This window comes from Aulonocara stuartgranti (genome assembly GCF_965226115.1).
Source record: "Aulonocara stuartgranti genome assembly, chromosome: 6".
Taxonomy (NCBI): Eukaryota; Metazoa; Chordata; class Actinopteri; order Cichliformes; family Cichlidae; genus Aulonocara; species Aulonocara stuartgranti.
In genome coordinates, this window is record NC_138944.1 from 23,597,501 (window position 1) to 23,623,137 (window position 25,637).

A 25,637-nucleotide genomic window follows, 5' to 3' on the forward strand; every position below is an offset into this window, starting at 1 on the left:
TCAGGGTTTGAAGTGTTGTGTATTCAGAGATGCACCTAAACGTAGATGGGTTGTAGCAAAGCAGTCTGGCCATTCTCCTCTAACCTCTGGCATCATTAACTGAACTGAAGCGGCAAGAACTGATACTTACTGGATATTTTCTCTCAAACCATTAGCTGCAATCCCAAGAGATAGCTGTGTGGGAAAAACACGGCAGATCAGCAGTTTCAGAAATACTCAGACCAGCCCGTCTCACACGGTGTTAAAACGATGTCATGCCCAAAGCCACTTAATTCACCTTTTTTCTGGTTAGTTTGAACTTCAGGAGACTGTCTTCACCATATCTACATGCCTAATGCACTGAGTTGCTTCTGTATGATCGGTTGATTAGGTGTGTGTCATGGCTGCCGTTTTCAGGTAACTTCCCATGTTTGAGTCCTGCGTTTGGGTCCTACATCCTGCCACACAGCCGAACTTTGACAGTATGTGATAATGTGTAGTTAAACAATGTACCTAATAAAGTGACCACCGTTTCTGTAATATTTCTGTTGAAACACAGACAGCTGTGATCAAGAACAAGCACATCAGCAGGTCCATTAGTCATTTCCCAAAATCCAGAATAACATTCAGCGACATCCTAAAAGCATTTCAGCGAAATTCAGGAAAATAAAATGTACCCGAGTCACATCGATGGGTGTAATTTTTCCAAAATTTCAAGGTTATTCTTGATGTTATGCAATAGGAAGAAAAATACATGAAAGTTTATTCATGAGGTTTCACAATGTTTTGTGTAAACTTTTGCAAACTGACGACTGGTGTCCTTTTCTTTTTCACTCTGGATTGATGTTTGTGCAGCAATGTCTATTTAAACAGTCTTAAAGGAAAACAGTGACCAGTGACTTTGGATTGGCAACTTTTTATTGCGTGTCTTTAGTAAATCTTGATTATAACTTTTAATGGGAGTTGTGCAAATTGAGTAATTTTGCCTGTAAAATGGCATCTGAATACAACCTTTATCCTTAAACAGCTAGGGATGGGTATCGAAAATCAGTTCTTGTTGAAAACCGGTTCCCACTGTTTCAATTCCTTGGAATTGTTTGCCATTTTTGCAAACGATTCCCTTATCGATTCCAGTCGCCCCGAATGACGTCACCACGTTGTGGAGCGTCATTTACCTGGCAGGAAACACGGCGGCTCAAACGCTAAAAAGTTTGGTCATACTTTACGAGAACGGATGACAACGGGGCAACTTGCAATACTTGCAAAGTAGATATTTCATTTAAGGGAGGAAACACTACGAATATGTAAAAGCATTTGCTCACAAAACACGCGATAACCTTAAATGAATGTCGTGTTTTTAATTCCGCTCCGGACTCGTGAATCTCAACCCAGCAGCAGCGGTAACGTTTGCACGTCCTCTCCCGTTAATACGGCAGATAAATAATCAACTAACAGTGCATATTATGTTTGAGTTATATTACAAAACCTGCCATTAGTGTGCATTTAGGTGACCATGATGAGAGAGACAAACAGAGTCTGGCTGGCGCTCGCTGGCAGTTGTCGCTGCAGTCTACCGGTAGCGTCTCCTTTCAGGCCAGGATAGACGAATGTCACCAAGCAGTGACTAAGTTTGTGGTCAAAGGCTGCCACAGCAGATACCCCCGATTTTCAGTAAGTGAATGTGTTTATTTGTAGGCAGGGACATTGCTACAGAATAATTTATGTTATACTTTGTTATTGCTACAGAAGAATATTTATTTTATTATTTTACATTTACAATTTTTTTCCCCGGGGACCCTGTGACCCCCCCATTGAAGAGCCGTAGGCTGGATCTCTTAAGGATCTCTTAAGATCTCACTGTTGGGTTTGTAAGTCCATGCTACTCCTAAATTCTATCTTGTTCAAAGAGAAGATATAAAACAAAGTTCTAAGCTAATCGACCTTAGTGTTCTCCTTTTTTAAAAAGAATCGATAACAGAATCGATAAAGAATCGAATCGTTAAACAGAATTGAAAATGGAATCGGAATCGTGAAAATCTTATCAATGCCCATCCCTATAAACAGCTATTAATAACCGAAGGCAGAAGGCTCACACAGTTGTTCTCGGGCGTCTGTGCGTGTGTCGTGCCATCACTTATTTAATGGGGAAGGCCTGACAGGCTCTGTGTGACGTCAGAGAAGGGAACACATTCGCGCACCAACTGGGGATGACAGTTGGGTCGGTACATGATGGCACGCCATGTGTTTGAAATCTCCAGTGGAGACCCAGAAATACTTCAGTCACACCTCGTGTAGTGAGACGTCTGACCTGCGCCTCAGCGCTGCCACTGACTGAGAGCATCTGTGACATGTGGTTTGGATAGATTCAATTTTAAGTCAGTTTTCAACACTATAGATTTGATGTTCTCATTAGTAGTTGGCGACTACTGTGCTCACAAATCTTCACATTAGGACTCTGGATTAAACAGTCTACTCTCAATATTAAAAAAAATTTATTCACATTGGCTCAGTTGAGGCTTTGCAAACACATGATTACTGACCACATGACATTAACTTTTCGGCCATTCTGAACATATGACTATCGTGGTGACAATGCAGGATCCAGTGAATAAGACCCCAGTCATACAAGCCTACAGACTGCACCGCCACCATCTGGTAAATAGTAGTCATCACGGAAAACTGAGTATTTCCCAACCTGTTATGTGTCGTTGCTGGAGGTTGGTGGCAGCGACTGGGAACATGATCGCTAAATTGCTAGTCACAGAGGCCTACAGTCAGTGACCCCATGGCAACCAGCAGGTAAAAACACATATTCCCCCAAAACCTCTTTGTAAATGCTTCAGTTGCTAGCACATTGCTGCAGTCTTGTTTGAACGGATGTGTCGGCTTTTTCTACAAACATCAGTCGGCTCCTCTCTGTGCCATTTGAAACCTCTGAGACACAACTTTTACTTTGAGGCCAAACCTTCTACATGTCCAGCTTGCGTTGCACTTTCTCAAACTGTATGGATGCTTGGCTGATGTGAAAAAGTACAGGTTTATACTGGAATAAGCTAGCAAGGTTTGGGATTTAGCACTTTCTTTGCAAACAATTTCCCCAACCAGTTTCCATAACAACCACTGGTTGTATAACATACATATACATACATATATATATATATATATATATATATACACACACACACACACACACACACACACACACACACATATATATATAAAACAAAACAAAAAAAACACCCAGCACGCCCCTGCGGGCGGTTTATCCTTCAAGCTCGGGTCCTCTACCAGAGGCCTGGGAGCTTGAGGGTCCTGCGCAGTATCTTAGCTGTTCCCAGGACTGCGCTCTTCTGGACAGAGATCTCCGATGTTGTTCCCGGGATCTGCTGGAGCCACTCGCCTAGCTTGGGAGTCACCGCACCTAGTGCTCCAATTACCACGGGGACCACCATTACCTTCACCCTCCACATCCTCTCGAGCTCTTCTCTGAGCCCTTGGTATTTCTCCAGCTTCTCGTGTTCCTTCTTCCTGATATTGCTGTCATTCGGAACCGCTACATCGATCACTACGGCCGTCTTCTTCTGTTTGTCTACCACCACTATGTCCGGTTGGTTAGCCACCACCATTTTGTCCGTCTGTATCTGGAAGTCCCACAGGATCTTAGCTCGGTCATTCTCCACCACCCTTGGGGGCATCTCCCATTTTGACCTCGGGACTTCCAGGTTATACTCGGCACAGATGTTCCTGTACACTATGCCGGCCACTTGGTTATGGCGTTCCATGTATGCCTTGCCTGCTAGCATCTTGCACCCTGCTGTTATGTGCTGGATTGTCTCTGGGGCATCTTTACACAGCCTGCACCTGGGGTCTTGCCTGGTGTGATAGACCCCAGCCTCTATGGATCTTGTGCTCAGAGCTTGTTCTTGTGCTGCCATGATTAGTGCCTCTGTGCTGTCTTTCAGTCCAGCTTTGTCCAGCCACTGGTAGGATTTCTGGATATCAGCCACCTCCTCTATCTGCCGGTGGTACATACCGTGCAGGGGCCTGTCCTTCCATGATGGTTCCTCGTCTCCCTCCTCTTTCTTGGGTTTCTGCTGCCTGAGGTATTCACTGAGCACTCGGTCAGTTGGGGCCATCTTCCCAATGTATTCTTGGATGTTCCTTGTCTCATCCTGGACTGTGGTGCTGACACTCACCAGTCCCCGGCCCCCTTCCTTCCGCTTAGCGTACAGCCTCAGGGTGCTGGACTTGGGGTGAAACCCTCCATGCATGGTAAGGAGCTTTCTTGTCTTTATGTCAGTGGCTTCTATCTCCTCCTTTGGCCAGCCTATTACCCCAGCAGGGTACCTGATCACGGGCAGGGCGTACGTGTTGATGGCCCGGATCTTGTTCTTACCATTCAGCTGACTCCTCAGGACTTGCTTGACCCTCTGCAGGTACTTGGTGGTTGCAGCCTTTCTAGCGGTCTCTTCATGGTTCCCATTCGCCTGCGGGATCCCCAGGTACTTGTAACTGTCCTCTATGTCTGCAATGTTGCCTTCTGGTAGTTCAATCCCCTCAGTTCTGACTACCTTCCCTCTCTTTGTTACCATCCGACTACACTTCTCCAGTCCGAACGACATTCCAATGTCATTGCTGTATAGCCTGGTAGTGTGGATCAGTGAATCGATGTCTCGTTCACTCTTGGCATACAGCTTGATGTCATCCATGTACAGGAGGTGGCTGACAACTGCTCCGTTCCGTAGTCGGTATCCGTAGCCAGCCTTGTTAATGATCTCACTGAGGGGGTTCAGGCCTATGCAGAACAGCAGTGGGGACAGAGCATCTCCTTGGTAGATCCCGCACTTGATGGTGACTTGTGCTATGGGCTTGGAGTTGGCCTCTAGTGTTGTACGCCACATCCCCATTGAGTTCCTGATGAAGGCTCTTAGGGTCCCATTGATCTTGTACAATTCTAGGCATTCCAGTATCCAGCTGTGGGGCATTGAGTCATAGGCCTTCTTGTAATCAATCCAGGCAGTGCACAGGTTGGTCAGTCTGGTCTTGCAGTCTCGGCTGACTGTTCTGTCTACCAGTAGCTGGTGTTTTGCGCCTCTGGTATTCTTGCCAATTCCTTTCTGTGTCCCGCTCATGTATTGACCCATGTGCCTGTTCATCTTAGCCGATATGATGCCTGACAGGAGCTTCCATGTAGTACTGAGGCAGGTTATTGGTCGGTAGTTGGAGGGGACCGGTCCCTTCTTGGGGTCCTTGGGGATCAGGACCGTCCGACCTTCGGTTAGCCATTCCGGGTGTCTCTCGTTAACTAGCAGCTGGTTCATTTGTGCTGCCAGACGCTCGTGGAGTGCAGTCAGCTTCTTTAGCCAGTAGGCGTGAACCATGTCGGGCCCTGGTGCTGTCCAACTCTTCATACTGGAGACCCTTTCTTGGATATCTGCCACTGTGATGGTTACTGGACCCTGTTCAGGGAGGTCGCTGTGGTCTGCCCTCAGATCCACTAGCCACTGAGCATTGCCGTTATGGGTTGCGTCCTTCTCCCATATGCCCTTCCAGTATTGCTCCGTCTCCAGCCTTGGTGGTGCTGTTCTCTTATTGTTCCCTTGCCACTGAGAGTACACCTTTGCTGGTTCTGTGGAGAACAGCTGGTTTATTCTCCTGTCTTCTATCTCTCTGGTGTACCTCCTCAAGCGGCTGGCCAAGGCTGTGAGTCTTTGCTTGGCAGTTTCCAAGGCCTCAGGTATGGACAGCTTGCTGTATTTCTTATGCACCTTCTTTGTCGCACCTTTCTGCAACTCCGTTAGTTGGCTAACCTCCCTCCGTGCTACTTTGATCTTGTCCTCTAGCCTCCTTCTCCATGGAGGGTACTGCCCCTTGTGGCTGTTCAACTTGTAGCCAAGCATCTTACTGATCACTGCTGCCGTATTGTAGATCAGCTTGTTAGTGTCTGTAATCGTGGTTGTAGGTATTGTCCGTAGTGCTGCATTAACATCATCTAGCAGACCTTCTGAGGGTACTTCACGTAATCTTGGTAACCGGCTACGGGGGATCCAGGTTTCAAGCTTGGCCATGATCCTATTTTTCAGGTCAATTCCTCTCGCACTCAACGGTCCTTCTCCTATCGCACTTGGGGCTACGTACCCAATCTCGGGTGGGGGTGATGAAATCGCCCCCCTGACCTGGCGTCCTGACTCCTCCTTGCCGTAGCATTTGTGTTGTACCTCGTCAATCTCTAGCTGTGAGAGCAGTCCCTTCTTTCGAATGTTGGAACACTGAGCTACTAGTTGTTTCGCCGTCATTGTGGATGTTGGGTATCGAAGAATCCATAGGTCCCTCATCCTATTCATGTAGCCCCTGCCGCCGGGGTTACTTGCGTAGTAGCATTCCAACAACGCCCTGTTTTCGTCTCTTGCCCACCGATGCCTTCTTGTTATATATATATATATATATATATATATATATATATATATATATATATATATATATATATATATATATATATATATATATATATATATATATATATATGTGTGTGTATATATATATTAGGGGTGCAACGATACACAAAATTCACGGTTCGGTTCGGTTCGATACTTTGGTGTCACGGTTCGATATTTTTTCGATACAAAAAAAATGTTCATGCCTTTTTAATTTGTCATTTATTAAAATTATAAATATATATTTTAACTCAAAAGTACAGTTTTTAAATTTAACCCTAACCCTTGTGCGCGTTTTTTATTTTGACAGCGAATGCGCACCTGCGGACCACTTATGTGCAGCCCTGGTTATTTAGCTCGTCATATTGCAGCCACAGAAATTCTTTTGTCCATGAAACCATGAAGCTGCACTTTCTTTTTGCCTTATAGTCTGATTTGTCATAACTTCTCCGTTTTGTGGTAAGCTTTTCTTTGGCTGTCACTTCTTCACCCTGACCTGTCTTATTTGGCTCAGAAGAAATGAAATATATATCCTCCTGCTTTTACACACGCACTCACATAAGCTCAGCGATTCTCTGCGCGATCAACCTCTCACATGTTTAAGCTTGCTGCGGGAGATTTCACTTGTCATGTTTGCATAGTGAGCTAACGATTAATAAGACGATGTCAGAGGAATTGGTGCACAAATTTTCATCACTCACAGATCAGTGCTGTCGCTCTCTATACACAGTTCGCGCGATTGCAAAGTGAAAGCAAAAAAACAAGCGCAAATTCAAACGCGATTTCAATATGTCACATATTGACAGTGGCTCACCGATGCCAATGACATAATTACCCAGCTACATTTCTGAAAGAATGCAAAAGCATTGACATATATTTTTCTTCCTACAATAGCCTGACGGGCAGGGAAGAGATAGATTTTGGTAGCCCGACTGAAAAAAATCGCTAGCTCCAGGACGTCGGGCTAGCGATATTGCAAGCCCTGTATCTGATTGAGGAATCACTCATCTTTGGAAAAGAGAGTTTATTACAGAGAAATGTCTCTTTCCAAAATAAAAGCTATACTATCCGCTTCTTGTGGGCTATATTCTCAGCAGCATAAGGAGAATCATGTGCTAACAGCTGTCTAAATGACTCGGCTAAAGTTAGTAGCATGCTTGTTGTTTTTGTCTTTGCACTAGGATGATGTCGGCGTAAATGTGCAGTCATATTCGTTGTGTTCCCACTAGTGCTTTCAGGTTAATCTCGTTGAAATGACCTTAACGCCACAACACGGCAAATCTCCGTTAACGAGCTACCGCCGATCGCCCCGTGCATGGGGCTAGACGGCCAACACGTTAACGAGCTAACTGCGCTAACACACTAGCTCCCACCCATGTAATTGAGCATTGCACGGCACATCCAACATACTGTTTTACTTTAGTCCATGACTCGCTTACCTTCAGGGTCATACGTCACATGAAAACCAAAATAATTCCAAACGCCAGATCTGGAGAGCTTAACTTCTGTCTTGCTAGCTTGCCCTGCGCTCTTCCTTCTGACTATGCTGTCTGTGTTGAGCACTCAGTGGATCTGCGCTCGACAGTGCAGCCTAGGCGGAGTAGTCGAACGCAGATTCACTGAGCGCTCAACACAGACAGCATCGTCAGAAGGAAAATTGATAAAATAAATTACAAATGTTGTATTGTTCGATACATATGCGTACCGAACCGAAAGCACTGTATCGAACGGTTCAATATCGATACGAATATCGTTGCACCCCTAATATATATATATATATATATATATATATATATATATATATATATATATACACACACACACACATATATATACATATACATACATATACATATATGTGTGTGTGTATATATAATGTATATACACACATATATACACACACACTACTGTAATCTTTTGATTTTTTATATATTAACAAAAAAATAGAAAAAAACAAAAGAAGTCACAAAAATATTAATATTATACTATTGTTTTTTCAAACAATATTATGACAATTGCTGGGCATAGAAGTATTTATACACAATACTGAAAATGTTGAACCTCAAAAGGCAAAGACCAGCAAGCACAGCAGATAGCCGTTAAAAGCTCTGGGAATCCATTTCCAAGTAACTGACAGATTGTGTTTCACTACACAAGCTCTGAGCAGGTACAAAAGATGAAGTGAACTAAAAGCATTTAAAAGCCAACTATAAAATCTCCACCCTGACCGAAAAAACGCTCCCAAAAAACCCGTAAAATATGCACATTTCAGAGCTGCCTAATTATCTGGTGTGAGACATATAATAGTAATTATAACAATTTAAATAAGACAATTTAAAGCATGGATCACTGCGATTTCACTCAGCAGTAAAAGTACCATTAAACGAGAGACTACATTTGCTATCATGGTTTTAGGGTCTTGTATAGTATTTGCTGAGCTGTGGTTCCTGTTTTGATGTTAATGATTTCCTTTCTTTATTGTTATAATGTTTATATTTTTCCACTATTTCCTTGTCTTTGTCTTCATCTGTTTTTGTCCACTTCCTGTTTAATTTCAGCAAATCACTTTTCCTTGCATCCGTCTGGTTACCTGACTTGACTGTAGGGATGGGTACCGGTGTCCGGTTCTGACATAAACGGTAGTAACCAGACCGAAAAGCAGCGCACATTTCGGTGCTTTATTTCGGTGCTTTTTTTTCCTGAGCTGTGATACACTTTTAGCCAATCGTTTTACGTTTCCGAGGATAGTAGGCGGGGCCAGGTACGTACGTTCTGTTAGCGCAGAGCTACAGATTAAAAATGTCCAAGGCGAAGCGGTTAAAAGTCTGGCTGTACTTCACAGCAAAATATGCAAACTCAGCAGCAACAAGTGCTTTAAGCTGATACTGTGATACTGTCAAAGGAGGTAACACCTCGAATCTCATGAAACACCTGGCGACGCATAGCGTTTTTTTAAAGCCGAGAAATGCGCCGTATTTGATGGCAGCAGCAGCCGTTCTTCTCTGCGTGAGTAGCTTAATGTTGTTCTTGTGTAATTTACGTTGAGTAGGCTAACCACGTTATTACATTAATGCATGTAAGGTGAACTAGCAAACATCATCATAGCTACATGCGGCTGTCTTCTTGTTTGATGGCAGATACTCTCTTCACCCTGGCCAAAAAGGCTAAAATGACCAAAGAAGAAGTGGAAAACAGTTAAACATGAGAGGTTTTTGGACAAAGTTTGTGTTTTTTCCATTGATTAAGCACTGCTTCCAGCCATGAGTGATACCATATATGCCCCATAGCTGCAGAAAAGGCTAACATTGTTATCTTTTTACAAAAAACAGCTGAACATGAGAGGTTTTTGAACAAAGTTTGTGTTCTCCATTCTTTAAGCACCGGTTTGAGCACCGTTTGAGCACCGGCACCGTTTCAAAAGTACCGATTTGGCACCGGTATCGGATAAAACCTAAACGATACCCATCCCTACTTGACTGTTTGAATTTTTATTCTTCATTTAGGAAGGTTTCTGAGTGAAGTGACCTGGAAGTGGCAGCCATTGAGATTTTCCAAACACAAAGGAAAGGAGCGCCACTGATTCCTTTATTAACTCTTTTAGCAGAGGATGCACTGGACCATCTTTTCTGAAAGCAGAGAAGATCATTTTAACTAATAATTCATGGTGATGCACCACCTGAGTAACGTCTATTGTTGTATTGCGAGCCTTTAGAATGATTATAAAATCATTTGTTATTTCGGGTTAGCTGTGAGTCATAAGTGATGGATGGCGGGGAATTTTACTTCAGCCATAGAAATCCTAACTAAGAAGTATCATTAATTTAAACCAAAATCATGGCATAAAATGAATGAATGAGAGAAAGGGGAAAAATGTGTTTTTGATAAAAGGTTAAACTCTTAAGTTTGTGTGGTCCTCAGGATTAAGGCTCGGGTGGAGTGCAGGATTTATACAGAGAATAAACATCTGGACATTTGACATCTGCGTGTAACACTGTGTAGAAGAACACAAGACATTATTTACCATCAGAACCCGAGCGGTCAGTATGTTATTGAAAATGCATTTAGTGAAAGTGCACATTGCTGTTTTTTGAGGGTTTTTTTCCCCAGCAGTCACACATTGTAACATTCGGGGGTCAAAAAATGAAGGCTTGCTTTTTGGATGTATTGCCTTCCTCAGCATCCTGCTTTTGCATCCCGTTTCCAATGTACATCAACATGTGTTTCATAAAGCTCTTCATGGTACAATGGTACTATGAATGGATAACTCATGTGTCGAATGTACAGCAGTGTGTTGCTGACCCACCCTGTGCTGGGAGAGGAACGTCGCTCTGACACTTGGTACATTCCCCTCGTGCTCCCAGAGATGCTCGAGTTTCTCTGGAGAGAGAGAGAGAAACACAAAGAAAACAAAGAGTCGGATCAAACGTGTTATTAATAAAATGTCCTGTTTCCCCATCATTCTCAAACATTATTTTACAGGCTGATCTTTTTTTTTTATGATGGAGAAATGCGAGCATACATATTTTACCAAAACACAAAGTACAACAAGACATTTAATTGAAGGACAAGATACTGTATGTATTACTAACAAACAGCTGTCACAGTAAATTAGAACTGCTACAAAAATAAATTGAGTACAGAAGCCTGCTTAAAAAAAATCTCACTGGAAGTGGAATGAAATCATAGAAAATGAAACCGCCGCCTATTTTGCAGTTATCTGGGGAAGGTTTTCTAAACGTATCTCAAACAGGCTCCGTTACTTCTGATTTTTGTCAAACAGAATACAATCATGACTAGAATGATTAACAAAAGTGGTTTTCTGATTAAAGGTAATTGTGTGCGGTTCAGTGACGTGTTTTCATCACATTTCATTTTCTTGATTTGTACTGTACACACGAGCAAGGCATTGGAACAGGATCATTGTCGTGAATAGGTGTGAGTGTAACATGATCATTTGTCTGTATTAGCCACACGACAGACTGGTAACCTGTCCAGCTGGCACAAACTCCTGCAGCCCTGAATTGGATAACCCAAAGAAAATGGATGGAAAGTAGTCAAAATATCTTTTTCTAGAGCAAAATGCTGGATGGACCTGACTGACTGAGCAATCAATACTTCTATCTATCCACTGTACTCACTGCAGAGAGAACCCTGTAATCTAAAATATTTGGTTGCAGCTCTGAGAGCAGGTTTTTAAAATGCATTTGCTTGTAAGTGTGCAATCTGACTCTCTGTGTTTGCCAGCGCAAAATCTTCCTTGTCGCTTTTTCACACCGTTCTCAAAGCTGCATGTGCACTGAAGTGTGCGTGTGTGAAGCCATGCCAGGTGGAACTCTGTGTACCAAACCGGCGACATGCCACAGAGGGAAAATGTGCGCAAACACAGACAGTCTCCCTCCCTCTCTGCTCCCTCTCTTTTTCTCTGCTTCACTCACACAGCTTGTTTGTGGGCCACTGCCAGTGAAAATGGACCGTGGAGGAAACAGGCGAGTATCATCCATGCCTTTCATTCCTGGACAGACTGCAGTGAAGGCAGAGCAGGAGCACATCTCCAAGAAATGGGTTTAATCAAATGCATTCATCGGGAGGTATAACTCAATTTGGGTGACTTAAATTCGAGCCAAACGTCAGCATTTGTCTATTTCTACCTCTTCTGCTCTCTGTTACAAACCCAAAACATAATAAAGAATCACAGTCAGATTAAAGCTGCTGTATATTCCTCTCATTCTTTGTGAAAATTATATTACAGTCAGCCTGGAAAGAACAACAGAGTGAGCAGATAAACCATCCCTTCTCTCACCACCAGTCCTAAAATACCCCTGTCACTCTAAAACCTGTCTCGTAGGAAGATGAGGGCGACCTTTCTCAGGCCATATAGAGAGGTGGAGACACCCTTGACAGTATAACAAGGTGCCAACCAGTTAGTGCCTCCACACTTGTACTTGTCATGCTGATTACTCATAGTCCTACAGTGCACAAGCATGGAGACAAGAAACTGACTAAATGTAGGTAGTTTCAGGTCATTCACAGGTCATGTGGTTCTCTAATATTTCAAATCACAACAACAATCACCTTGAGATACTTTATATTGCAAGTTAAAGATCCTACAATAATACAGAGAAGCCCTAACTGTCAAACAACCTTTTATGAGCAACCACATGGCGAAAATGGGAATGAAAACTCCCTTTTAACAGGAAGGAAGGGACCTCTGGCAAAAGCATTTAACTTAGTGCAGATTTAGGGATTTCGTATTTAGTCACACTAAAGTACAATAAGGAAAGCAACCTCCTTGCAACTAGTAAATAAAAAATAAGTATATAAATATCATATATAAAATAACCGATTGCAAGTAGTTGCAGCTACCAACTGGTCACCAAGTGTTTAAACATGCAACAGTATCAATTAGTTTCCATCATGAGGCGACTGCACATTTCACCTGATGGGAGGCAACCTTTCTCCAAACAATCACAGTCCAACTCAGACTGACTGAACTCTCAGACAGATTGGATAACCAACTGGTTTGCAAGCAACCGACATGTCATTTATAAACAAATTCAAACTGCCGGCACATTGCAATCAGTCTGAGTCAGTCTGCACTGACGAACGCAACACATCTACAGCATGTCTCCTTGTAACAGGGGCCTACATTGGTTATATTCTGGTTATGTTCCCATGTGAAATCGAGGTTGTTTATTTCCTATTTCATTTTGCAGTTAAATCTCCATCCTGCAGTAACTATGTCACCATCTGAACAGGAATTTCTGTGTGTATGAGGCTCTGGGTGAACTCTAAATGCGAGCAGTTAATGTGAATTTCTGTGCATCTTGCTGTCATCTGTTGCAACAGATTTACAACAGATGACAGCAGACTTGCAATTTTTACCATTTTATGACAGTTAATCGCCCATTAACCACACAGACTCTATGCCAATGCCAACTTCACCTCAATCAATCACAAACTGATTGCAGACTGGCTCTTGCAAAAAAAGAAGTCACTTTGAAAATGGAAACTGACTGCGAGTACTGTTGTTTCCCATCTTTAAAGGAACAAGATCGCAAGTTCGTTGCAACTATTGCAATAATCGTGATTATGGCACTGTCTCCAATCAGTGTTTCTGCTTTGCCTGGTAAGTTGATAGTGGTTTATGGTGTTAATGTTTTTATAACCTCTTCTGAGACTGTTGTGTTCCTTGATACCTGCTGGATTTGTCAGTGTTAGAAAGGTTTGTGAGCTATGATGACTACAGCAGAAGAAGTTGAAGAGAAATACTTGTTTTCTCCTGTTCTGTCAGAGTCTGCCATGAACTCGGATGAATGAAATGTGCATTAGTGCATTCTTATCCTCATCATGTTCGTGGGCTGCATAAAATGTTACCAAGAGCCACACTTTAAAAGCCCTGACCTTAGAAAGAAGGATCACTCTGAATCAATACATTCACTCTTCTGAATCACCCCCTTTGTCTGCCCTGATGCCCTGAAAGGTTCACTCGAGGATGAAAATGAGTTGAATCATATGCTACGGCCAGATCTCAACCCAAGTGAAGAGCTACTGGAGAATTTGGACTGATTGGTCAGATAACATCCAATAATGGAATATCATTTGGAAAACATGTGGCCACAGTGGCCCAACTCCTTAGTAAAACACTTTATTTTGAAGATTTGTCTATAATTGGTCACCTGACTATAAAGCGATAACCCGAGGACGCCGACATCATCTGTGCACTCAGAGACGGTAATCCTAGGACATGATTCCTCTCAGGCAGCTCTGCACCACATCACATCTGATTAAAAATCATGCTGAAATCTTGAGCGAGAGCAAGAACTGTTTCCATGGCAGCATACACATTAGTGCATTGTGAAACAGGTGACCCCTTTTTTTTTTTCCATAAGTGTCGTACAGTAATTTGAATACGTGACATTAAGAACAGACTCTGTGTGCTTTTATAGCTTTTTTTAATCATTGTGTAATACGGCAAAACAAAAGGAGCAAGGAGGCATGGTTCAAGCACCGAGCCTGGAGATGAAGAGCTGCATTCCAGTTTTCTTTTTTAATAGGAGCACACTTTCTGATCAGGATGTACCGAGCTGCACAGCTTCACTGTTCCAACAGCTTTGATGCTGAATGCTGTAACAACTGTAAAACTGTACCTACTGTAATAATCCCTTGATGAAGGAAGATCACACTGATAGAGTATAAAATAAAATGCTTTGTATATTATCAGTTCAATATATACAGCTAGGCTTACCCCCATATCTTTGAAGAAAGGAATTTGTTTAATCAGTTTTATTTTAATTGAAAGCACTTTGGTTATAAATGTGCAATATTAATAAAATGCACTTGCATATATAGAGCACATGGTTATTAACAAAATCTAATCTATAGAAAACATTATCTCTTGTACAACGATATAAGGACTCACTTTATATCCAAACAATATAACCTTAAATAAAAACATCTGCACATTTAAACATATGGGGGGAAAGAATATGGGGATTCTAAATATGACTAAACATAGCTTGCATCCAAATATCACGTCACGTTTGACCTCTGATCTCACTTTTAATTTTCACATCTGCCTTTCTAACAAGTTGACCGTAAAACATGTTAGATATTTATAAGAGAGTATTGCCAAAGGAAAGAGACTGAGCTGTCTAGTTATCTAGAAATATCCCGTAGTATAATATGATATAGTATGCACAGGTTGTTCGTGTCCAGTTATTTACAAATCAATACCTATTTCCATGATCTACTCCTACATAAAGTTTACAATACTATTAAAATATAATGCAGTACTATTCCCTTAAAAGTAAATACTGCCCAGCAATGTTCCCTCTAAGCTGTGCACGTGCGCAATTGCGCACTGCTGCCACGGTCTCTGCGCACAGAAAATCTGTGTTGCGCACAAAATAAATCTAACCTGCATTGAAATTAAAATTAATACTTTAACAATTCTGTTTTGCAGTGTTAGTCAGTGAGTGACTGTCTGCGCCCGTATGGGATTAGAACGATGCCACCTTATCCTATAGTCCAGCCAATAATGCGATTCACATTCGTATATACGCAGCTAATCAACGTCGTTGACAGGCTATGACAGCGTCCTTACGTGCCGACACCGGTGTTTTAGCTAACAAAGCGGCGTGGCTGATGTGAAGTGAAGCCACATTAATGACAACGTGGACAACCATTGGAGATGTGAGCAGGACAGACGGAACAACTGACAGAAAAAGTGTGGACTTTATACCAGCGTTTAAATCGTGTTGATAGGCCACGTAAAACCAGAGTTATGATAAAAATATCTGCAATGTTTGGTTTCCTTGCTGAATACTATCGTTGTTTATATTTACTGCGGGAAGAAACTGTAAAAACGGCGTTTTATAAGAAAAAGGCTTGAAAGCGCTCTCCGCCTGTGAGCAAAAACAAACTCCACCCCTCTCTCCCTTTCCTATTCGTCCAAAAAAGTACCATGTCGACCAATCAAAAAACTGATATGGCAACGTGACATCTAGTTGTTAAGAAACGGGGGGAAGTTTTAGGAGTGACGGCGGTGCTTTGAGATTTGAGACGTTTAGCGCAAATCTTATGTAGTTAGTGTGTAGTGTAGTTTTGTTGTGTGTGTCAGAACAATGAGGCGACTGCTGAATGTTACACGTGTTACAGCAGTGATACATCTTCTGTTGTCAGGCCTGCAGGTACCAGGCTGTTGTTCTCCTTTATCTCATAGTGGACAGAAATTATTTTTTGAAGTGGCACAAATAATTTGTGTGGCATCAGATTTGATGCAGAACAGCTGATTGTTCTGTAAATAGTTTGAAATGTTTATTTAAAACTGCCTTGGCTGCATTTAAAAAAAACATAGCTGCAAAAATCTTTGTTGTTTGCCAAACTGAGTAACCTTTTTGAAGAAGTAGCTATATAATTAATTGCCCAGCATTGGTCATTATATACTATAGAGAGCTACAGGACTCTCTCCCAGACCACAGACTCATAATACAAGTCAGAGCTTTTTTTTAAAAAGAAAGAAACTTGCGTTTTCAAAATTGGAGTTCAAGTTATTTGTACTTCCAATAGTGTTAACATACTGCACAGGTGAATGACTAGATTTTTTTTACATTTTCATTGTAAGTGGGCTAAAGCAGTTAATTAAAAGAAGTCTAACATAAATGTAAATGCTGTAATTTGATTATTTTAATAAACCATGTAACTTGGATGGATTAGATGCTGGCGTGACCACAGTGCACACGTCTGATGTCGCTCACAGTGGTCCAAGGGACCGCTCAGGGAGTTTGTGTGTTCGCTCAGACACGTGAAAAATTAGAGGGAACATTGTTGCCCAGAGAGTGACGTGCCGGCAGAGGTTTGTCTTGTTTTGTTTCTTATGTTTTCACAGAAGGGGTAATAATTGCGCCGAATAAGCAAACCAAATAAAAATATCAGAATTTGGTGCATCACTAATCCAGAATAATATCTTATTTAATTTCAACTGCTCATATGTGAAAAACAGGCAGCGACTACCCTTCAGTTCAGTAAAACACAGTAGACTTGCTGTCTCAGGCATCTTGAAGTCTATTACCGGTTCGAGCTGTGGTGCATTACAGAGGCATAAATCAATACAATCTATGGTTATGTACTTTTCATCAGCAACAAGCTGCTCTGTTAATGACTGCCAGAATGCTGGAAGTGGAGTTTCCTGCAGTTTAAGGAGTCTTTAAGAGTCTCTGGAAGTGAAAAAAGTCACTACTAAATGTTAATGAAACATTACTTATTTGCAATAAAACTAAGAATGTTACTTACTTTTGCCAGTTAAAATAATATGCCAGTTAAAATGTGCTACAAAATTACATAGAAAAAGTTCATCGGAAAATCAACCAACGACAATCGGTGTGATAAGGAGCAGTTAAATATTTAAAAACCAATTTGTACATCAGGTGTTGTTACGTATGGCACAAAATATGTTATATATTATATGCATTATATATATTTTTTTCTTTTGACAGGAACTATCACACGTTTCATAGTGTGAACCTACAGCAACGTGTATTCAAAAATCCTAACCTGGCGTCCGTTGCCCTTCGAGGCCTGCAGGCTGCAGCGTCCCAGGCTGCCGTTCGGCGTGGTGCCACAGCTGCTGATGATCTGCAGCTGTTTTTCGGCCCGGTCGGCTCGGTCCAGAAGCTCCTCAATGAACTGCTGCAAGCGTACCTTAGCGTTTGCTTCACGGGCCGCCGTCTCCTGAAGGAACTGGTCAATCTGGGCGACCTCCCTGTGGGCACAAGGGGAAGAGGTGTGAACCTTTCCTTCTTGCTGGAAGCTAGGATTCATGAAATAAGATATTTGGAGGGCTGTGGGGAAAATTAGAGATCTCCTAAACCTCCTTCATTCAGAAACATTCATGTCCTGATGACATTTTTGCGCACACAAGTTTATTAATGCATGTGGGTACAGATTCTGCCTTCAAAAGCCTCTCTCACGCATCCACCAGCTGTACCGCCCTTTTCTGAAAACAGACACCGAGGGTTGATGACACAGATAAATAAACAATACAACCACAAAAGCAGAGAGAGTAGAGGGTGAGAGAGCAGCTGGATACTTGCACTGCAAACACAGCAGGGCAAATTCCTGTCATTTCAAGGGACAGCGTGTGACCCAGACAGCCTTGGTCTTAATTTCAGGGCAGTTTAATAGTCTCAGATGCATTTTGCATTCAATTATAGTTGCACTAGTTTCTGTAATAGCTTCCTCTGTTGGCACCATATGTGTGTGAGGGGAGTAGGAACTGGTAGAAGAGAAGACAGCTTACTGAAATCAATGACAACTTGTTAGTCAGCTGCAAAAGCTTCAGAACAAAAGCTTCTCATCAAGGGATATCAATAAACTTATCTAAAACTAATGATGGACAGTTTCCGACCCTAAATGTCTCTAAGAGTGAAGTGACCCAGAAGTATCTGTGTGGCAGCCATAATAAGAGCTGCTCTAGATACTGAGGAAAGGTGCTCTAGTGCTTCCTTTATTGCCTCCTTTAGGAGAGGACACACTGGACCATCCTTTATCCAAGTAAAAGAGGTCATTCATAGCAATTTAACCAATCATAAAAACAATAACATAACTGCTAATTCAATGTTAGTTAAGAATGTGTTTTTGCATTTCATGCCATGACCTGCAGGTATGATTTGACTTTTGACACCAACCCACAGTTCCTAAATTACTTACATCAAAGTTAGTTTGAACTTGATTAGGTTTCACTGTAGTTCCATTTGTATTTGTTTTTTTTTAAGCACAGTCAGATTCACCTTTCCTTCATACTGTGATACTGATTTGAAAGTGATTCGGAAAAAGAGAAAGGAGGTAAATTTGTCTGCACTATTCAAATGTACCGTAAGTCAGATGAGAGAGAAGCTGATCCTACTGACTTAGAGCTGAATAAAGGCATAAAGATAATAACAGATGAATAAACAGGTAAACAAAAAAAATGCAATGAAAATATATCAGTAAATGAATGAAAGTAAAATACAATAAAAAGGAAAGTCTTGCGTTTGCTTTTAAAAATCTCAACAGTCTGAGCAGCCACCAGGTCATCAGGTAGACTGCTCCATAAACATGGAGCACAATAACTAAACGATATCTTTGTGACTGGGAACCTTAAACCAGCAGAGACCTTACAATTGGTGTAATGTGGCCTCCCTCTCTGGTCCTTGCCAATACGTGCAGCAGAGTTTTGAAGTTAACGCAGTGGCCAAGATTTCTCTGGAAGAGGATTGATCTGATCGATTAATCCTGTAAGTGTGACTCTGTGTCTCTGCATTAGCTTAAAAAAGACACGGTCGGACTCTTGCAATGTGCTTGAAATAATAAAACACAGTAACTTATTGTGGGCAGAAGAGACAAAGCTTTAGCTTTTTAGCTGAAAAATAATAACAGCTTGAGTAGATGGTATTAAACAACAAGCAGGTCTGAACACATCATAAGTCGGACGAGAGCAAGTTCCACAATTTAGGACCCACAGTCCTTTGGTCTTTTGAAAAGTTTTCCCTTGTTGCCTGATACAAACTAAAAATCTGTCTTTTACTCATTTCCAAATCTACAAAAATATGTGAATATAATATTTAATGCTCATCAATCCAAATGTCTACAGCTTCCAAGGTCTTTTTCCTTTATTGGTCTCTGACTGTATCCATACAAACATCCCAGTGTTTACCGTCTAAACAATGTCAGAGAGGAGAGCTTATTAAACTATCTGACCTTCAGGAAGCAAAAGAAAAGTTCAGAGGATTCCTGCAGACATGGAATGGAGACATATAACCCGTGCCACTTCAATTTAAATGGATTTGTGGTCATGAAACAAGCAAAGCCACTTATTTCATGTCAAATTAATGTCAAACATCCGCTGTTGCTAAACCATCATACGATGCAGAATCCAAAACAGCAACAACACGCACAACTTCCTGAAATGGGGACAAGCTGAGATAAAAATAGCTTCGAGCCTGGCACAGATAACTTTTCTTATCTTCAGGCAAAGATTATAAAAAGAAAACGACTCCAGAATTAGTCAAGGTAGCAAACTGTAGGCCAGCAATAAATGTGCTTTAACATCAGTGAGTAAATAATCAGCGAGTCTGGAAATTATGTCAGAATCAAACGGCTTCTCACCACGATGAAATGTGATCGACTGTGATTAGAGCTCGGAGTCACTTAGTAATTGCTCACAACTTTAGATAGCATGATTTTTATCAAGTGCTCACTAACCGAATTGTATAAAGTTGAGCGTACATTGATTAAGAGGCCTGCTACTGTACACTATCTACACTACTCGAGATAAAAATCTTTGTGTTTATGTACACAGAAAACATTAAGCATGTGTGTCTTGTTGTAAACTGTCTTATCTCACCATCACCACACTGTTAATTCCCAACGATGCATCTCATTATGTTTAGTTTTGCAAAAGGAAAAAGAGGAAAATCCAGCCCAACACATTTAGGTGATTTGATGACCGGGGACAAACTGAACATGTGAGGATCTGGTTTTAGCCAACATGAAGATAAACTGTTCAGCAGAGAACAACATTCTCCAGAGGACTTTAAGTCTTTAGATATATTTAAATGAGTGCTGTCACCGTTAATCTCATTACAATGACGTTAACGCCATAACTGCAGTAACGCAGCAAATCTCCGTTAGCGAGTTAACGCGGCCTCAACACGTTAGCGCGGTTAGCTCGTTAACGCGTTAGGGACGATCCGCGTTAATGCGGTTATGACATTAACGTCATTTTAACAAGATTAATGCTGACGGCATTAATTTAAATCCAAATTTTAATGTTATGTTTACACAGCTTGTCTTTTTCCTGTCTTTCTCCGTTCACCCCAACAACTCTGTATGCTAGTTGAAGGGCACATGACCCACATGATGACTACGAATTCTGAATTCTGTATGTCAAGTTTGGATTCAACTCCTGATCATTTAGGACTGACAGAGATTTTGTGAATTTTAGTGTGACGTATATCACACGTGTGTGCTACACGGTGGGTAGCACTGTTGCCTCATGGCAAGAAGGTCCTGAGTTCAATTTCACCATCAGGCCAGTGCCTTTCTGTGTGGAGTTTGCATGTTCTCTCTGGGCAGTCTGGCTTCCTCCCACAGTCCAAAGACATGCAGTTAATGGGGATAGGTTAATCGGTAACTCTAAATTGCCCATAGGTGTGAGTGCGAATGGTTGTCTGTGTCTATGTGTTAGCCCTGCAGCAGACTGGTGACCTGTCTAGAGTGTACCCTGCCTCTCGCCAGCGCTCCAGCCCCCCAGCGACTCTGAAAAAGGATAAGTGGAAGAGAATGGATGGATGGTATAGCTCAGGACTGGTCTTAATTGTCTTTCTGTGTAAAATCCACTTTACAAATAAAATTGCTCCGCCTCAAGGAAAAGAAGGGATAAACAATAACAGAAGAACCAGTGATAAGAGTAGTTTCCTCTCCTCTTTGTGCAATCTAGATGAGCTTTCATAGATAATAAGGTTTACACAGAACAGTCTCCAGTCAAATTAACCATTTTAGTGAATGATTGTAGTTCTTAAGGCTGGTGACTACTGCCCTCTTCAAAAACCATATGGCAAATGATGGTTGGAGGAGTCCTAAAGTCATAATGACGTAAATAAGCAAACAGCTTCTGCAGATTATATCATTAAATCATCCTACACTAAACATGCATCTCATTATGTTTAATGACTTCAAGAACTATTTACTTTGATTTAATAATTAGATCTGTACATAATGAGATGTCTCATTAGAAAACCTGAAGCTGACGTTTTGTTCTCATTATTCGGTTTAATAAACAGAGGACACAACGACTGAGTATTGTTTTAAGTTCAGCCTCCAGAAAAGTAGCAAATATCCATTTGAGAAAATCCTGGAATAGACATTATTGAGCTTGGTTAGTATGCACTCAAAATTAGGGCGCATGTGATTCAGGATCTAAATTTTCATGCATCTTTAATTTGTCTTAATTAATTATTCAGCTGTATCAGGAGATGGATACACCAACCCCGTGATGGACGCCACACAGGAACACTTTTCCCATCCTTCCCCAATGCTGCCTGACAGCCTAACAGACGCTTTACTCGGTCTTATGCTAACGAAGAAGGAAGGAAATGAGGCGAGAGAACAAAAGAACACGATTGATGGTAAAGGATGGTCAGAAAGGAAGAAAAGGAAAAATAAATATTTCTGTCAGTTTTTGGTAAGATCTAAATTCAATAAAAAAGACAGACAAGGAGACGAGAAATAGGGAGCTGAAGCTGAAGAGGAAGGAAGGGCCACAACGACTGTGAGAAAAAAAAAAAATAACACACTGCAGAAGCTAAAAGATCAGACAGCAAACAGAAAGCTGCAGTCATGTGGAAGAAGAAAGCACAGGAGGTTTAAGGAGAGGAGGGAAATGGGATGTAGCTGCTTCCTGTTGTCAATCCCAATTTTTTTACACACGCTGACATATTCACAGCACCTCACTCTCACACCTCCGAAAAAATACCTCAAGGTGATAAACATGCCTGGGTGTTTACCTGGAAAAGAAGAAATCCCATCTTTTCAGGCTATTCCAGGTGAACGTTAGCCAATGGTGACATAGAATTTTGTCCTTTCATGCACTTTTCAGTGATCTTCATAGTAAACGACACAGCATACATCTTATTTTCACACTATTTTCTATAACTTTGAGAAATAATTGAGACCTTGTAATACCAAAAAAAAAAACAAAAAAAAAAACAGCTGAGAGTTTAGTGAGAAGATGAAAGTTTCTCTGACATTGGTAAGCTGATGGTTAGCTTACTTAACAAAAAGACTGCAAACAGTGGGAAAACAGTCTGCTAAGATTTGTCCAAATTTCACAAATAAAAACAATTTACAACATTCATCCAACTGGTCCTATTTTTTTTTTAACTTTCGATGGAAATGTCAAAAGAACTGAGCATCCTTTAAATGCCGTAGTCTACCTGAGTGTCATTGCTGACCATGTTCATCCCTTTATGACCACAGTGTACACATCTACTGATAGCTGCTTCCAGCACGATAATGCGCCGTGTCACAAACCTCAAATAATCTCAGACTGGTTTCTTAAACGTGATGAGTTCACTGTACTGGACTCCACAGTCACCAGCTTTCGATCTAATTTGGTTTGTGGTGGAACAGGCGATTCACATCATCAATGTGCAGCCGACAAATCTGCAGCAACTGTGAGATGCTAACATGTTAATATGGAACACAACCTCAGAGGAATGTTTCCAACCCCTTGATGAAGAAGTTAAAGCAGCTGTGAAGGTAAACAGACTCCAACCAAGTATTAGTATTATGAAACCAAATGTTTTAAGACAAGAATCAGGAACTTTTGTTTTGGAGCAACTGGAACACCGCCGCCGATTTTTCCAAGAACCACAGGGCAAGTTGCATCTGCGTCCATTTCATTCAAGAGAAAGGCACACGTCTCCACAGCCAACATCTCTGAAGCTACACACAAACACCCACAAGATAAAAAAAATGTATGCATGTGCATTTGATTTTGCACTTAACTGAAAATTTGAGAGCCATCTGGACACTACCTGCTCGGCACCAAACAGCAGACAGCTGGTGACTGTATGAAGCACTAAGAAGCAACGACTCCAAAAACAAATGTAAACACTTCAGCTTAGAAAAGACACGGATAATAAGACGTGTTCAGCTGAAGGGTTTTGTCTAAATGTTCATTACAGTGACTGGTCAACCTCCTGTCACAGCTGTCATCATCTGTGGCCATTAATTTAAAATTATGCTTTATTAATATTTAAGAGCAGAGATGATTGACTAAAAGGCCTGGATAAAGACGACGAGGCTTTCTCTCCTTTAACAAAGGACAGCTGCTCGCATGTCGTTCTGTTTTGACACCTGGATTTTTTAGTCTTGTTTCTGATGGTTTGTTTTCTGGGGGTTTTTTTGGTTTACATTGTGTTATCATGTCATAGTGTCACACATTTGTATGCATTACACAGAAGCACACAGTGAGGTAGGCAGCATGAAGAGCGTGGCGACATGAGAGGAGATGTGAGATGGACGAGGATGAAAGGCTGTGAGAAAGGGGATGATAAAAGAGTTGCAGGCTAAAATGTGCTGCTTTTTCACAGAAAACCTGGTTTCCCAAGAAACCGCTAATCCTGGTCTTTGCTGCCTCCGATCAATCGGGAGAAAATAAATATTTTACTGCGGGTGGACCAGCTCTCTGGAAATCTCAATTCCCATTACAAACAGACAGATGGCTGAGTAACCCTGAGATACTAAAGCAAGGTGACGATCTGCAGCATTTCAGATGCATGAAAGAACGAATTCATTACATGGGAAAGGTCAACAAAAATTCGGGTGTCTTTAGAAACAGAATAGATATGTCCTGAAAAGCATGTTCGCAACGATGAGGTTTTGTATATCTGCATCCAATCTTTCAGAAAGCGGAAGTGCAAGTTAAACAAAAATGTGGGAGAAGACAACCAATCTACAATAATGATGGTATGAATGAGTAGTAGATGTCTTCAAAACTGCTTATTTAATCAAACACCCTGTGAACCGCAAATATAGCAATTAAGCTATATTTGCTACTGCTTAATTAATTAAGCAGTAGCAGGTTTTCTATTTGGGATTTTAAACAGATGATAAAAATGGGTCCATGAAGTCATTTTTGTGTTGCAAGGGAGACAAACATTTTGTCATGGTCCTGAGTCTGAGGACTCAGTGTTTTGTGTTCCTTGTGCTTTTGTTCATTCAGAGTGTGTATTCTGTTGTGATTTTGCCATTTGTTAGGTTTCTGTTCTTTGCCTGCCTGCTTCCACTTCTCTGTGTTCCCTCTGTCTGTCCATGGTGTTATTGTGTCTGCTCATGAGTCTGCCTGTCAAGTTCAGTGTCCGGTCTGGTTCTCTGTGTCTGTTAGTTTCCTGTTTTATTCTGAAAGTTCATGTCTCATGTCAGTGTGTTCAGTTTTACCTCTCCCCTGTCTCGTTAGCCTTATTGCTCCCAGCTGTGTCTCCCTCCTGTGGCCCATTCCCTGATTACTCCCCGTGTATTTAAGCCCTGTGTTTTCCTGTGCTCTCTGTCGCGTCGTCTGTTTAACTCCATGTCAGTCTGCATTATTCTGTTACCTGGTATTCATTCTGCGTCTCTCTGCCATCTCTCTTTGTGCATTTCGCTCCTCCTCCCTCAGTGCCTGCATCTTGGATCCTTTTCTCAATTCACCACACGACTGCTGTGCAGCCGTGACAGTACGACGCGACCACAAGATGGATCCAGCGGTCTTGGCCGGGGAGAGCGACCTCACACGTGCCCTACGCCTGGTGGACTGGGTAACCCACACCTCCAATGCACGAGCGAAAGTTGTGGGGATAAATGCCGTTGAGGCAATCCTGGCCGGAAATCCCTATCTCCACCAGGTCCGGGGATTTACAGACTTAATCGCTGAGCTGCATAAAGCCCAGGAAGCGGTGCAAGCTCGGGAAGTAGCCAATTGTGCCCAGCAACAATGGACTACGACCGCCACAAAGCATCCGTCTCAGATTCACCCACCGGAGGTTTCACGGCCCGACCCCCCAGAGGTTTTTCCCTGCCTGTCGGAGCCGTCAGCGGTGGGGAGGAAACATTCGCGCCACCGACGCTTCACCCCACAGCCGGATTCAGGGACTCCTGTGCGACCAGCTGTGGTGAGTTTTAAGGACGCTGGTGCTTCTGGGACTG

General features: G+C 41.8%; 1 protein-coding gene across 1 annotated transcript in view; it reads right to left on the bottom strand.

The window, feature by feature from the left end:
- The window catches only part of fbxo41 (F-box protein 41), a 77,392-nt gene that overhangs the window by 19,815 nt on the left and 31,940 nt on the right, over nt 1-25,637 (bottom strand). The window contains exons 4-5 of the mRNA XM_082537741.1: nt 17,466-17,673; nt 10,717-10,790 (exon numbers count right to left, since the gene is read on the bottom strand). Of these exons, the coding sequence (XP_082393867.1) occupies nt 10,717-10,790; nt 17,466-17,673 (282 nt within the window). The remainder of the gene's footprint in view (nt 1-10,716; nt 10,791-17,465; nt 17,674-25,637) is intronic.